Below are 16559 nucleotides of genomic sequence, written 5' to 3'. Positions count from 1 at the left end.
GGTAGTCTCCTATTTTCACGACAAGCTGATCTAGATTCTTGATTCTGGTTTCTACCTTCACATTCACTTACTATATATGACGATAAAAAGGGTTTGGCTAAAAAAACAAAAAAAATTGATGAAATGGAATAAAAATGTGCCTCATCCATACTGACTAGTAGAACTATTTCACACTGATTTTTGAGTCCATAGGTCACATGACCTGGAAGCTATTAAAGAAAAACACTAAATTTTTTAATATTAAAATTATTTAAAATATTGACTTAAAAATTTAATAATGGATAGTGTGTATCATGTAATAGCATGAATTACCACTTTTTTGTGTCAGTTGGTCACAAAGCAAGGACTTTATTTACATTTGTGTGACGGGAGTGTTTGTTTCTGGAGTCTGTGTAGTGGTATAGAAATATACATATTTCTACACAAATAGTTCCAAGGTAGGAAGTTCCAGTTGGGTAAAGTGGGCGTGGTATATAAGAAGCCACTGCGTCCAGTCGGAGACAGGTCGGTTAGGTGGGAGTCGAGGGTTGGTGTCCTAGGTGGGCGGCGACGGAGATTGACAGCACGAGACCTGTAGTTGAGTTGGAGCCCAGGCTGGTTTTGTGAGATGGAGTGCGGCAAAACAAAACACATATCAGTGTTTGAAATGGCGGATTTTGGCATAAACTGGTATGTGAATGGTTTGGTTGGAAATGGAGACAGGAAATGAGGAAGACATGGATTTTGAAGGGTGGACGCCAGTGGGGAGACAACCGAACAGAAACTTATCTGTGCAAGGAGAGACTACAACAAACTGAAAAAGATTTACGGAAGCAACTACAGATCACAAGTTTGCAGAAGAAAGAAATAAAACAGCTAGAGGTTAAACATTTTAAACTTACTAACAAATATGAAGGGATTTCGACTAAACTTGAGGAAAGTGAAACTACAATTCAGGAACTAGAAGGTCAGTTAAAAAATACGGAACAAACTCTTGCAGATAAGTCATATTCTCTCTTTACTGAAATTGGACGGAGGCGCGAACTGGCTGAGCTAGTGCAAACACTGAAGGGGTTCAAAGAACGAGCGCTGGACGCAGAAAAACAGGTGAAGGAGCTTACGGATGACAACCAAAGAGTGAAAATACAGCTAGACATGTCTATCCTGGAAGACATGAAATGAGGAAGACATGGATTTTGAAGGGTGGACGCTAGTGGGGAGAGGAAGAGGGAGAGGACGGGGAAGGCATAAAACAGATGAAGGAAAGGAAATGGGTGATAATCAAGGAAATAAACGAGAACTGGAAGGAAGTAGTTCCGACGAAGAAAGGATAGTTAGGAGGAAAGTTGTGAGGGAGGAATTTAAAATAATATTAAAACTTAAGAATGAAGAAGAACAGGATAACATCAGCGCCATTGTGGTGTCAAGAGAAATAAAAAAGAAAATTGGAGATGTTGAAATGGTAAAGATTTTGAGAGATGGAAACCTATTGGTAGTTTGTAAAAATGAAGAACAAAAAAATAAGGCTTTAAATGTGGATAATATATGTAAAAAAAACTGTGTTGGAGAAAAAAATTGTGGGAGAAAATAAAAAAACTAGAGGAGTGATTTATGGGATCCCTCTAGATGAAGATCTTGATCAAATTAAGCGAAGTATTGTAGGAGCAAAAGCAAATAACTTGAAGAGATTGTCAAGAACAATAAATGGCGAAAGAGTAGGAAGTTTGTCAATCCTCATTGAATTTGAAGGGAAAGAATTGCAGACTCTTACAGATAAGTCATATTCTCTCTTTACTGAAATCGGACGGAGGCGCGAACTGGCTGAGCTAGTGCAAACACTGAAGGGGTTCAAAGAACGAGCGCTGGACGCAGAAAAACAAGTCAAGGAGCTTACGGATGACAACCAAAGAGTGAAAATACAGCTAGACATGTCTATCCTGGAAGCAACCACATTTAAAAATGAATCAGAGACCCTTAAAGTTGAGCTTAAAAAACAGTCAGATGTCATGAGAGCTAAACAGAACACAATTGGCAATCTTAAGATCGCATTGGATGCAAAACAAAAGGTAATCGAAGCTCATAAAGAGGAGATTAAAAGACAACGCAAAGCTGCACAAGAGACAGAAGTGGAAGTGAAAAGAAATCGCCAGATTGAAGAAACAACAATGAAGCGAATAAAGCACAAAGATGAAGAAAATTTGAGCCTACGAAAGGAAGTCACGTCACTACACAGGTCTTTGTATGAATTTAGATGAAGTTGTCAAAACTAGATTTGCAGTACCAAATCCTCCAGGAGAAATCTGAACATGCTCATACAGACTAAGCAATCCTGGAGAAAAAAAACCACACACTGGAAATTTCTACAGCGAGTCTTGAGAGAGAGGTTGTTGAAACCCAGACACTGCTAGAAAAGTCCCAGCAAGAGAATCAGTTACTTAAGAATCAAGTGGAGCAGGTCAAGATAAAGCTGGCTGAAACGATTCAGAGCTCCAAGGAAAGTAAGATTAAATTTGAAAAAGACCTCCTGCGTACACAGGAGGATTATATGAAACTGAAAATGGAGAGAGAAGAAGCTCTGACAGAAACCAAAAGAGCCACAGAAGGACTACGCTGTAATGAGAGAAAAATTGGAACACAGGCTGATTTAATTCGCGAACAGATTATGGTCGGTTAGGTGGGAGTCAAGGGTTGGTGTCCTAGGTGGGCGGCGACGGAGATTGACAGCACGAGACCTGTAGTTGAGTTGGAGCCCAGGCTGGTTTTGTGAGACGGAGTGCGGCAAAACAAAACACATATCAGAGTTGGAAAAGGCGGATTTTGGCATAAACTTGTATGTGAATGGTTTGGTTGGAAATGGAGACAGGAAATGAGGAAGACATGGATTTTGAAGGGTGGACGCCAGTGGGAAGAGGGAGAGGACGGGGAAGGTGTGGCATACAGGCCATTGTGATGGAATAGTCGAGGTAAATTAATACTGTTTTGTGTTTATTAATACTGTTTTGTGTTTCGTTGTGTGTTATTTACTAGTGGTGTTGCAGGTTGACGTGGTTGCGGAGGGGGTCAATATCACTCCGCCGTTGCTAGGTAACGACGGTTGTGGAACGTTGGTAAATGTGCTTTTTTTTTTCTAACGGCTGTTAGGAACGAGACGAAATGTTGCGGACTCAATCTCAATATCTCTTTTGATTGTTTGTCACCGTTACAAAGGCATAAAACAGATGAAGGAAAGGAAATGGGTGATAATCAAGGAAATAAACGAGAACTGGAAGGAAGTAGTTCCGAAGAAGAAAGGATAGTTAGGAGGAAAGTTGTGAGGGAGGAATTTAAAATAATATTAAAACTTAAGAATGAAGAAGAACAGGATAACATCAGCCCCATTGTGGTGTCAAGAGAAATAAAAAAGAAAATTGGAGATGTTGAAATGGTAAAGATTTTGAGAGATGGAAACCTATTGGTAGTTTGTAAAAATGAAGAACAAAAAAATAAGGCTTTAAATGTGGATAATATATGTAAAAAAACTGTGTTGGAGAAAAAAATTGTGGGAGAAAATAAAAAAACTAGAGGAGTGATTTATGGGATCCCTCTAGATGAAGATCTTGATCAAATTAAGCGAAGTATTGTAGGAGCAAAAGCAAATAACTTGAAGAGATTGTCAAGAACAATAAATGGAGAAAGAGTAGGAAGTTTGTCAATCCTCATTGAATTTGAAGGGAAAGAATTGCCACAAAACATCAAAATAGGTTATCTTAGTTTTCAGGTCAGACCTTATATCCCTCCACCACTTCGTTGTTTCAAGTGTCAAAGATATGGACACATAGCAGCAGTTTGTAAAGGGAAACAAAGATGTCCAAAATGTGGTGAAGATCACAAATTAGAAGAGTGTAAAGAAGAAGCACAAGAAAAATGTTGTAACTGTGGAGGGCAACATAGAGTTACGTATGGAGGATGTGAGGTAAGGAAGAAGGCAAAAGAAATTATACAGATTAAAACAACTAAAAACATTAGTTATGCGGAAACTGTTAAAAATGTGAAGGAGCAGACAACAAGAAAGAGTGAACAAATAGCGAGCCAAATCCCACAGCAAAACAAGGTACAATCAGAAGATAATATCACAGTATCAGTAGAAAAACTAATATTATTTGTAGCATATGTTATCAACTGCACTGACCAAGCCAAGCATAAAACTGAGAAAATTAAAATAATAGTGAGAGGAGCTGAAAAGTTTTGGGTGTTTAAAGAGGGATCATGGGAAAACATAAACAAAAAGCTGGAGGTAGATGGTAGATCAGGACCAACAGGTGAAAATAATTAATGCTAATATTACAATGGAATGCAAGAAGTTTAATTGCTAACGGACAGGAACTTAAAGGTTATGTTGATAGTCTTGAGGATAAACCAGAAATTATTTGTGTTCAGGAAACATGGTTAAAAACAACATTAGATTTTGTGATTAAAGGATATAATAGTGTTAGAAGAGACCGACAGGAGGAGAGAGGTGGAGGAGGATGTGGAATATTTATAAAACAAGGGATACAATATCAGGTATTAGGGAAAGGGAAAGAACTTGAATATATAGTAATTGAAATATGGGAACAAGAAGGCAAATTTAAAATAATAAATTTTTATAATCCATGCAAAACATTATCAATTGAAATATTGGAGGAGTTAACCGAATATTTGGAAGGGAAAATAATTTGGTGTGGGGATTTTAATGCAAATAGTACCTTGTGGGGTAAAAGTAATGATAAAAATGGACAGGTTATAGAAGAATTAATGGGAATGAAAAATCTTGTATGTATTAATGATGGGAGGGGAACAAGAATCAATGTAAGAACAGGGATGGAATCAGTTATTGATTTAACAATTGTTTCAGATGTTTTAGCTGGTATTTGTGAGTGGTTCATTGATAAAAATTCAACAATAGGTAGTGATCATTATCCCATTATAATAAGAGTAGGATTAAATTTAAATAAGAATATAAAGGTCAATAAAAAACTGAATTTTAATAAGGCAGACTGGATTAAATTTAGATACTTGAGTCAAATAAATTTAGAGAAAGTAGATATGACAATGGATATAAATGATATAAATTTAGAAATTAGTAAAATAATTATGGAAGCAGCAGATAATTCTATAAAGAAAACAGGGTGTAGAAATGATAAGAAAATGGTGCCATGGTGGACAAATGAATGTAAAAAAGCAATAAAGTTAAGAAATAAAGCATTTAAAGTACTAAAAGGTAACCCAATTTATAAGAATTTAATTGATTATAAAAGAAAGCAAGCAATGGTAAGAAGAACTATTAAGAATGCTAAAAGAGAATATTGGAGGAATTTCTGTAGCACAATAGGGAAAGAAACCAAAATAGAAAAAATTTGGAAAATAATTAAAAGAATGAATGGCATAAGGAGAGAGTTTGAATATCCTATATTAAAAATTGATAATATAAATATAGTAAGAGATGAAGATAAAGTTGAAATATTGGCAAGAACATTTAGTAAAATTCATAGTTCAAATAATATTAGTGAAGAGGGAAGAAAAGGGAGAGAAAATACAAAACTTAAATATAAAGAGTTAGTAGAGAGTGTTGAAGAAACAAATAATCTGTTAAATGTTGAGTTTACAAAAGCTGAATTGAATTCTGCACTCAGGAAGACAAAAAATACAGCACCAGGTAAAGATCGGATTTATCATAGAATGATAAGACAACTTAGTGAAAAATCAAAAGATATAATATTGCAATTATTTAATAAAATTTGGGAGGAGGGAAAACTACCATTGAACTGGAAGGAATCAATTATAATACCAATAGCAAAACCAGGAAAAGATCATTCAAACCCAGAAAACTACAGACCAATAGCTTTAACATCCAATATATGTAAAATAATGGAAAGAATGATTAACAATAGGATCGTATATTATTTAAATAGTAAAGGATATATATCAAAGTTTCAGAGTGGTTTTAGAAAAGGGAGGAGCACTAATGATCCAACGTTATGTCTAGAGCATGAAATTAGAAAAGCACAAGTAAATAAAGAAAGTGTAGTGGCAGTATTTTTTGACATAGAAAAAGCATACGATATGATGTGGGTTGAGGGATTATTAATTAAATTATGTATGTTGGACATTAAAGGAAAATTATTTAAATGGATTAAAGACTTTTTAACAAATAGAAAAATACAAGTTAGAATTGGTGAAGTGATCTCAGGAAAATATAAAGTAGAAAATGGAACTCCGCAAGGAAGTATTATAAGTCCATTATTGTTCTTAATTATGATAAATGATGTATTTAAAGATATTGGAAAAGAAATTGGATGTTCACTTTTTGCAGATGATGGAGCTGTTTGGAAAAGAGGGAAAAATGTAGATTTCATTGTAAGAAAATTACAAAAGGTTATTATTGAAATAGAAAAATGGGCGTTGCACTGGGGATTTAAGTTTTCAGTTGAAAAAACAAAAGTAATGATATTTACTCAGAAAAAATTAAACAAGGAAATAAAATTAAAATTATATAATCAAGAATTAGAGCAAGTAAAGTGTATAAAATTTTTAGGAATATGGTTCGATGAAAAACTAAAATGGAATATTCATATTCAAAAAGTGGTAGATAAATGTAAAAAAATCTTAAATATTTTAAGATGCTTGGCTGGCAGTGACTGGGGAGCAGATAGAAAATCACTAAAACAGATTTACACTGGAATGATAAGATCTAACATAGACTTTGGTTGTATAGTTTATGGTTCAGCAGCTAAAACACATCTGGTCAAATTAGACATTATTCAACACCAGGCATTAAGATTATGTACTGGAGCATTTAAAACCACAACAACAGCAGCAATAGAAGTAGAAATGGGAGAAATGCCATTAGATTTAAGAAGAACAAAACTAGAAATAAATTACTGGTTAAATGTACAAAGCAATAAATTTGATCATCCAACTAGGGAAATTTTAAGTCCATGTTGGGAAAAAGAAAAGAAAGAAATGAGGAGTTTTGGATGGACAATTGAAAATAAAATAAAATAATTTAAAATGAATAGTTTAGAAATAAGTCAGACACCAATATCAATAACACCACCATGGATTCTACCAGAAGCAACAGTAGACATGTCAATAATGGAAAAGAAACAAGATAAATCTTACATAGCAGATAGTTATTCAGTACAGATACATTTAAACAATTATTATCAATATATGCAAATTTATACAGATGCATCAAAAATAAATGGAAAAATAGGAGTAGCTTTTGTAGTACCAGAATTCAATTTAAAAATAGGAAAACGAATTACAGATGGATTATCAGTATACACAGGAGAAATGTTGGCAATATTATTAGCTTTACAATGGGTAGAAGAAATAAAACCATTAAAAACAGTGATATGTTCAGATTCAAGCTCTGCATTATTAAGTTTAAAGAACAGTCAATCAGATAGTAGGATGGACATTTTATTAGAAATATTTCATACATTATTTAGGATACAAAATATGGGTTTAATAGTTATATTTGTGTGGGTTCCAGCACATATTGGGGTTGAAGGAAACAAGAGAGCAGATAAAATGGCAAAGAGGGCAATTCAAAATCCTATTAGTTTTACAGTGAAAACAAGTAAATCTGAGGGAAAGAGTATGGTTAAAGGAAAACTGATGGAAAAATGGCAAAAAAGGTGGGATGAAGAAAAAACAGGAAGATGGTTTTATAAAATTCAGAAAATAGTAGGAGAGAGAAGAAATGGAAGAAGAAATAGAAAGGAGGAAAGGGTGATAACAAGATTAAGATTTGGACATACAAGACTTCATTATACACTTTTAAAATAAAAAGCATGATAATGGCAAATGTGATTACTGTGGAAAATATGAAACAATAGAGCATATTATATTAGAATGTCATAAGTATGAAAGAGAAAGAAGATGCATGAGAAGAGAGTTTGAATGTATTAAGGAAAAGATTAATTTATTAGATATTTTGAGGAAGAATTTGGGGAGTAAACACATACAAATAATTATTAAATATTTAAAGAAAACTAAATTGTTTCACAGAATTTGATTATAGTAGGTGTGTTTGTGAATATGTGCATGATCTAGAGAGGTATAGTATAAAGTTAAGTATAAAAATGGATGAATGTGTGTGTGTGTATATATATATATATATATATATATATATATATATATATATATATATATATATATATATATATATATATGTATGATTTATTTATTTAGTTTATTCATTATTGTTATTTGTAGGAGTATATATATATTTATATAAATAGATAGTCCATCTCGAACGACACTCCATACCAGTAAGTGGCGGTAATGCTACTTAAAGTTTGTTGCCAACCGCCAATAAACTCAAGAAGAAGAAGAAGTCGGAGACAGGTCCTCCTCATGATCCCACTGTGCGGCCCGCGTCTCTTGGGTTCTGGCGGTAAAAAGGCAACATATCGCCAAGTGTGGTGCATGCTGCTCTGATTTCCTTGTGGTAGGTCTCCGCTCTCCCTGCACTATTGTTATTTGTCAGAAAATCTAAATTTAAGTGCGATCGTTGGTGAAACGCTACTGCGCTGCTCTCCTCCTCTTCCTCGATCAGCGAGTGTGTGTGTGCGCGTTTGTGTGGATTGGCAGGTAAGGAATTAACGCTCATTGTAAGCTCCAGTTTGTTGCAGTTCTATTTGAAACGGTGACTAATTAACTTTTATAGGTCTCCCCATATTTGGACCATTGCTGCTCTGTTGTCTCCCGGATTTCTGCACGTTACTAATCAAAGTCGGACTGTGGTAGCAGCTACACGCCCTGATTAAGATGGTGTTTGGAGTGCGGCATTGGCGCGCCCAGTTCGCCTCCTGCTGCGGCGTGGCCAGAGGGCCACACCTGGTGCTGATGATATTTCAACTTGCATTTTCTATGTTTTCTTTATTTTGTTTCCAGCCCTTTTTGGTTCTTTATATAACTGTTTATTTATTTGGGCTGATTCTGTTTTTCTTTTGTTGTATTAAGTTTATGGTTGTTGCATTTATTACTTGTCTTTTTCCGCTGGCAGTTGCTGAGGTCCGGTGGCGGTGTTGGTGTGGTGACGGTGTCTTCCTCTTCTGTGTGCCGTGATTCCTGAGTTTGGGTTGTCTCACTGCGTCTGGTGCTTTAAAGGGTTTTTGTTTGGTGGATGCCGTCCCTATAGTGGCCCCTTCTGCCGGTAACCTCAGCTACTGTAGTTTCTTCTGTTTTCTTCCGTTTTTTTTTTTTTGTTAGGATGAACTGCTTTTAGAAACAAGAGTATTTTAAAAGAATTTAATAAACAGCTTTTTGCACATTTGAAAATGTCTCAGATGTCTACATCGATGCATGACCGAACCTGTGTGCCTTAAGAAGAAGGTAATGTTCCCTGGGTGAAATTCCCAGGGTGGCGCTGTGGAGCAACTTATTTGGGTCCAGAAATTTAAATTACACAATATTCCTGATTTCAATCTAGTGCCGCCACATCTGCAATAAAGGTTGTTTTTATATAAGGGTTATATAAGGTTGTTTTTTATTAGCTTTTTATATATATATAAAAAGCTAATAAAGAAAAAAAAGCTCCCATCAGTGATAAGCTGCTGTGATCAGAGACTGAGCCTCCCAGGAGGTGCCGGAAGGACCCTCATTGTTTACGTTACAGGGCGGAGTCAGGATGCAGCAGCTCAGTCAGAAGAGCAGTGAAATACACTTGAGTCACTATTTGTCCTACTGTACTTTCTATTTTTATTTTCAGAATCATTTTTTATTTTCTCCCGTTCTGATCCAATGACTCGGGTTGCGGTGGGGCGGTGCTGATCTCCGCAATTCGGGCACGGAAATCCGCCTTCAGTTCGTATTGATGATTAAAATTATTTTGCTGCACAGTAGTTATTTGTAAAAAGAAAAAAAAAAGTTTATAGAGTATTTTTATTTGTTAAACAAATGTTTGGGCCTGTAAAAAGGTTTTGTTCTTTGGTTTCAATGTATTATGGAGTATTTTATTGTATAATAATTATATAAAAAAAAAGGTCATTACTTTGCGGATTTCGCCTATCTGGGTTCTTTTTGGAATGTAACTCCCTCGAAAAATGAGGGTTCACTGTACTGCTGCAGGAGCAGTGATGTCATGGGGACAAAGATCATGACATCACTCATGACATAGTGATGACATAGACAATGACTTTGATATAGTCAATGACCCTGACTATGTCAAAGTCATTGAGTTCCAAGAGTTCCAAGGTGAGATTACTTTCTGTGATTTAGAGAAGCAAAACGATTGCTATCCAAAAACAAGAAGAAAATGAAGCGTTCAACACAAGATTCGCAGACCAAGGCCAGCTCGGATCAATTAACTGATAATAGTCCCCGATCCCATAAGAAACTTATGAAAAGTGCGGGTGAAAAAGCTAGAGACACAACAAAACGGCAAGAGGACAACCGAACAGAAACTTATCTGTGCAAGGAGAGACTACAACAAACTGAAAAAGATTTACGGAAGCAACTACAGATCACAAGTTCGCAGAAGAAAGAAATAAAACAGCTAGAGGTTAAAAATTTTAAACTTACTAACAAATATGAAGGTATTTCGACTAAACTTGAGGAAAGCGAAACTAGAATTCAGGAACTAGAAGATCAGTTAAAAAACACGGAACAAACTCTTGCAGATAAGTCATATTCTCTCTTTACTGAAATCGGACGGAGGCGCGAACTGGCTGAGCTAGTGCAACCACTGAAGGGGTTCAAAGAACGAGCGCTGGACGCAGAAAAGCAGGTGAAGGAGCTTACGGATGACAACCAAAAATTGAAATTACAGTTAGACGCGTCTATCCTAAAAACAAGCACATTTAAAAATGAATCAGAGACCCTTAAAGTTGAGCTTAAAAAACAGTCAGATGTCATGAGAGCTAAACAGAACACAATTGGCAATCTTAAGACCGCATTGGATGCAAAACAAAAGGTAATCGAAGCTCATAAAGAGGAGATTAAGAGACAACGCAAAGCTGCACAAGAGACAGAACTGGAAGTGAAAAGAAATCGCCAGATTGAAGAAATAACAATGAAGCGAATAAAGCACAAAGACGAAGAAAATTTGAGCCTACGAAAGGAAGTCACGTCACTACACAAGTCTTTGTATGAATTTGAGATGAAGTTGTCAAAACTAGATTTGCAGTACCAAATCCTCCAGGAGAAATCTGAACAGGCTCATACAGACAAAGCAATCCTGGAGAAAAAAAACCACACACTGGAAATTTCTACAGCGAGTCTTGAGAGAGAGGTTGTTGAAACCCAGACACTGCTAGAAAAGTCCCAGCAAGAGAATCAGTTACTTAAGAATCAAGTGGAGCAGGTCAAGATAAAGCTGGCTGAAACGATTCAGAGCTCCAAGGAAAGTAAGATCAAATTTGAAAAAGACCTCCTGCGTACACAGGAGGATTATATGAAACTGAATATGGAGAGAGAAGAAGCTCTGACAAAAACCAAAAGAGCCACAGAAGGACTATACTCTAATGAGAAAAAAATTGGAATACAGGCAGATTTAATTCGCGAACAGGAATGTAAGATTATAGAGCTAAATAAGGAAGTTCTGCGACACCAGGAGAATGCTCAGAAATTTAAAATGGTTAGAGCAACTTATTCAAAGGTGCAAAGGTTAGGGTTAGATGAAGAGAAAGGAGATATTATACTTCTCCCAGACACCGACAGGAAAACGGAAAAACTCAAAATGTATCGCGCTGAGAACCGCAGATTGTCCAAAACACTGGAAGAGAAAGACATAGAAATTGAGAATCTCAAGGTTGAGGAGGACAATCTGCAGCATGAGGTGAAAAATCTCAAGTCTAAGTTAGACTATCTGCCGGAAGATACATTGCATAAAATCCAGGTGAGTAAGACCGACATTAGAGCTCTCAGAAAACAGATTAAAGCCCAAGAAGCAGAGATAAAAACGTATATAGCAACAATAAAACTGCAAGATGCCAACATCAAAGAATTGACAAATAAGCTTAAAGAGATCTCATTTTCAAAGAAAGATGATCTTCCGCCAATTAAGTCAAGTAATATCAAACTGAAATCTCAGGACACAAACCCAAGGTCTATGAAGAAACCCCAAAATATTGTTTATCTTCCACCTCTTCTAATCACTCCATATGGAAAAGCGAAAAAATAAAAGGATGTGGTTGTTAATGTTTGACTGATGGAATGATAGCATCTGAGAAAGACGTAGGCAGGACCTCAGTATGTGGGGGAAGGTCGTGGAGAACATGTGGAGACATATTTTGCCATATGGGTGGATTTTTGACAGTGGGAGCATTTTATTGACTTTTCAAGAGGGGTGGTCAACTCTCATTATTTGGGGGGCAGAGGGTCCTGCACGACATGTGGGGACAAATCAGGTTTTGTGGGTGGATTTTTGACAGGAGGAGGATTTTATTGACTTTTCAAGAGGGGTGGTCAACCCTCATTATTTGGGGGGCAGAGGGTCCTGCATGACATGTGGGGACAAATCAGGTTTTGTGGATGGATTTTTGACAGGAGGAGGATTTTATTGACTTTTCAAGAGGGGTGGTCAACTCTCATTATTTGGGGGGCAGAGGGTCCTGCACGACATGTGGGGACAAATCAGGTTTTGTGGGTGGATTTTTGACAGGAGGAGGATTTTATTGACCTTTCAAGAGGGGTGGTCAACCCTCATTATTTGGGGGGCAGTGGGTCCTGCACGACATGTGGGGACAAATCAGGTTTTGTGGGTGGATTTTTGACAGGAGGAGGATTTTATTGACTTTTCAAGAGGGGTGGTCAACCCTCATTATTTGGGGGGCAGAGGGTCCTGCACGACATGTGGGGACAAATCAGGTTTTGTGGATGGATTTTTGACAGGAGGAGGATTTTATTGACTTTTCAAGAGGGGTGGTCAACTCTCATTATTTGGGGGGCAGAGGGTCCTCCACGACATGTGGGGACAAATCAGGTTTTGTGGGTGGATTTTTGACAGGAGGAGGATTTTATTGACTTTTCAAGAGGGGTGGTCAACTCTCATTATTTGGGGGGCAGAGGGTCCTGCACGACATGTGGGGACAAATCAGGTTTTGTGGGTGGATTTTTGACAGGAGGAGGATTTTATTGACTTTTCAAGAGGGGTGGTCAACCCTCATTATTTGGGGGGCAGAGGGTCCTGCATGACATGTGGGGACAAATCAGGTTTTGTGGATGGATTTTTGACAGAAGGAGGATTTTATTGACTTTTCAAGAGGGGTGGTCAACTCTCATTATTTGGGGGGCAGAGGGTCCTGCACGACATGTGGGGACAAATCAGGTTTTGTGGGTGGATTTTTGACAGGAGGAGGATTTTATTGACTTTTCAAGAGGGGTGGTCAACCCTCATTATTTGGGGGGCAGAGGGTCCTGCACGACATGTGGGGACAAATCAGGTTTTGTGGATGGATTTTTGACAGGAGGAGGATTTTATTGACTTTTCAAGAGGGGTGGTCAACTCTCATTATTTGGGGGGCAGAGGGTCCTCCACGACATGTTGGGACAAATCAGGTTTTGTGGGTGGATTTTTGACAGGAGGAGGATTTTATTGACTTTTCAAGAGGGGTGGTCAACCCTCATTATTTGGGGGGCAGAGGGTCCTGCATGACATGTGGGGACAAATCAGGTTTTGTGGATGGATTTTTGACAGAAGGAGGATTTTATTGACTTTTCAAGAGGGGTGGTCAACTCTCATTATTTGGGGGGCAGAGGGTCCTGCACGACATGTGGTGACAAATCAGGTTTTGTGGGTGGATTTTTGACAGGAGGAGGATTTTATTGACTTTTCAAGAGGGGTGGTCAACCCTCATTATTTGGGGGGCAGAGGGTCCTGCACGACATGTGGGGACAAATCAGGTTTTGTGGATGGATTTTTGACAGGAGGAGGATTTTATTGACTTTTCAAGAGGGGTGGTCAACTCTCATTATTTGGGGGGCAGAGGGTCCTGCACGACATGTGGGGACAAATCAGGTTTTGTGGGTGGATTTTTGACAGGAGGAGGACTTTATTGACTTTTCAAGAGGGGTGGTCAACCCTCATTATTTGGGGGGCAGAGGGTCCTGCACGACATGTGGGGACAAATCAGGTTTTGTGGATGGATTTTTGACAGGAGGAGCATTTTATTGACTTTTCAAGAGAGGTGGTCAACTCTCATTATTTGGGGGGCAGAGGGTCCTGCAGGACATGTGGGGACAAATCAGGTTTTGTGGATGGATTTTTGAAAGGGGGGAGCATTTTATTGACTTTTCAAGAGGGGTGGAGAGACTCAGACGGAGAAAGACAGCGATTAAAAGGGTTTATTGACATACAGTACAGACCAAAAGTTTGGACACACAGTTGTGTCCAAACCTTTGGTCTGTACTCTACATTAATTAAAGTTCTTTGGCGCTCGGGCCTTGGCTGAGGACATCGAGCTGTGAATTGCAATGAGCTCGGATGAGCATTCCCGATGTAGGTTAGGAAAGTCATCCCCCAAAAAGGGAGCGCTGAGGCTGGGGAATTCCCGACGAGAAAAGTAGGAGCAGGTGGGAGAAGCTACGCTAACTCGGGCTTACGGGCTGGGACTTGAGTCTGTAAAAGGCGACATTGCTGTGAAAAGGGGGAAAGTGATGTGAAGCTGGCAGATAAAGGCCAGCTGGGGATGGCGCTAGGCGTGGAATGGCAGGATGCTGGTAGATTAAGGCCAGCTGGGGTGATGCGGTGATGCAATGAGATGGTGTTTAACAGGTGCAAGGGGCAGGAAGTCCAGTGCAGGGCATAATAAAGTTCAAGAAGGAATATATTGGGGGCTTGGTTACAGTAAATGAATGCGAGATGCTGTAGAAAAGAGGTTGGTGATCCACCTTGGCTCACTGCTGGGAGGGAGGCTACTATTTATTAATTTATTCATGCATTCATTCAGTTAAAAGCCCTGAAGCATTTGAAACGCATATGAATAGTGCCTGCAAGTTCGGGAAGAGGATAGACTAATAAAAGTTCCTGCGTTTCCTAGCGTTACACATCATGAATGCTAAGTCTTACCCCGAAAGCCCGAGGCGGGCGTAGCAGGAAAAATTCGATGGGAGGTGCTGATGAGCGGGTTCACAGCGGCTATGCGGAAGTGAGAGAAGCTGTTGACGTGGCTGAACCAGAGCGATGAAACGGTGGAAAGGCGATGCGATGAACGGCGGTGGTGAAATGGAGAGATGATGAACGATGAGCTGGGAGGGTGACGTAGATCGATGCAGCGAGACTTTGGCGGGCCCAGCCAGGGCCTGAGGCGAAGAAAGATGGGCCGGGGATGCAGACGGTGGGATTATGTGTCCGCCCTTACAAAAAAATCACATGTGACCACATGAAAACCACACATGTGGTTCACACAACTTTGTTCATGTGAATGATGTATGAACGATGTGAACCACATGTGAATCACATGTATATGTGTGATTTTGGAACGTTTTGTGGTAAAATCACATGTGTATCACATGTGAATCACATGTGATGCACACATTTCCACATGTGGAAATATGTGTTATAAATATAGATACAGTATATACAATTATAAAATAATGATTATCTTTTCATGGATGGTTCTCCCCCCTTTATTGCTACATTCCTAACTTTACCTGAATTTAATAAAGTCAGAAAACAGTTGTATCAGCTGACATGAACTTTGCATTTTCTCCACTTGATCACAATAACTAGTAAAACTACAGGAACTAGTGAATTCTCCACTTTAAATGGCCTCTAGATGTTTTTCACCCTGTAGTGAAAGCTTATACAGAAGATGAATCATTCTTTTTAACCCATACATGACTTATTTAGAAATGCTTGTTGGATCTGTTGGATTTCTGTTGAATCCACCCTTAGCTTGCGTTAAAATGACATGTTAGCTCAAAACCTAACACAGCATGCGGTGTCAAACTTGTAACCCAACCCCGTTGTGTTAAATGACCCTGAGCTACTCTGGTTGATATAATTATCCAGCAGTGGGGGGAACAACAACCTGAAGGGGTTTACTTTAACCCAGCTGTTTTATGGGACGTTATCTCCTTGAGTTTATTTTATCACTGTTGATTTCTCCTATGTTAAAACATTAGGAACTCATTTTGGAAAGCATAGTTAGCTTGTTGCACATACTTGAAGTTTGATTTCCAAAGTTAAAACATACTCAGATGGAGGGATTATTGTAATGAAGAGATGTCATTGGCTTGGCTTCCTTACACTGACAACGTTTTAATATTAAAATGATCAACTGAACTGTATATTACTACAAATGAGCTGAAGTGAAATGTATGTTATTGGATTTGAATGTGACCACAGCTAAGCCAAAAAATATTAATATCTTTGCGATGACTTCCAGGAGATTCTTTTCGTGGTCAGTAATGACCCTCAACCAAGGCTTTAGTCTAATGGTGCTTTCACACCAAACGCATCCGACGCTTCAAGTTCGATGCGCGTGCACTTTGAATGCAGACGCTTGACATTTTGCTCTAGATGTAGCGTTTCACGCGTCTGGTTTACGTTCAACGCCTATGTGGAGGCTCGTCGTGGGGACGTCAGCTCTAGCGGTTGTTTTCCGTTG

General features: G+C 38.3%; 2 protein-coding genes and 1 long non-coding RNA gene across 3 annotated transcripts; all 3 read left to right on the top strand.

Moving 5' to 3' along the window:
- Window positions 1–2663: 2663 nt before the first annotated feature.
- LOC116713401 (uncharacterized) lies at window positions 2664–4291 on the top strand. The gene is made up of 2 exons (XM_032553544.1): window positions 2664–2906; window positions 3187–4291. The coding sequence occupies exons 1-2, from the start codon at window positions 2818–2820 to the stop codon at window positions 4289–4291; spliced, it is 1194 nt and encodes a 397-aa protein (XP_032409435.1). The 5' UTR covers window positions 2664–2817.
- A 4474-nt stretch (window positions 4292–8765) lies between these two features.
- LOC116712536 (uncharacterized) lies at window positions 8766–9288 on the top strand. The gene is made up of 2 exons (XR_004337556.1): window positions 8766–8847; window positions 9014–9288. It is a non-coding gene; the product is annotated as an uncharacterized LOC116712536 (long non-coding RNA).
- Window positions 9289–10820: 1532 nt separating this feature from the next.
- LOC116713400 (sporulation-specific protein 15-like) lies at window positions 10821–15099 on the top strand. The gene is made up of 2 exons (XM_032553543.1): window positions 10821–11845; window positions 15025–15099. Exons 1-2 carry the CDS (start codon window positions 10862–10864, stop codon window positions 15097–15099), a joined length of 1059 nt encoding a protein of 352 aa, XP_032409434.1. The 5' UTR covers window positions 10821–10861.
- The last annotated feature ends 1460 nt before the right edge of the window (window positions 15100–16559 follow it).

The sequence above is a fragment of the Xiphophorus hellerii genome, chromosome 22 (assembly GCF_003331165.1).
Source record: "Xiphophorus hellerii strain 12219 chromosome 22, Xiphophorus_hellerii-4.1, whole genome shotgun sequence".
Lineage (NCBI taxonomy): Eukaryota > Metazoa > Chordata > Actinopteri > Cyprinodontiformes > Poeciliidae > Xiphophorus > Xiphophorus hellerii.
The sequence above is the reverse complement of the archived record's forward strand: the minus strand, read 5'-3'. Positions and strand labels throughout refer to the sequence as shown.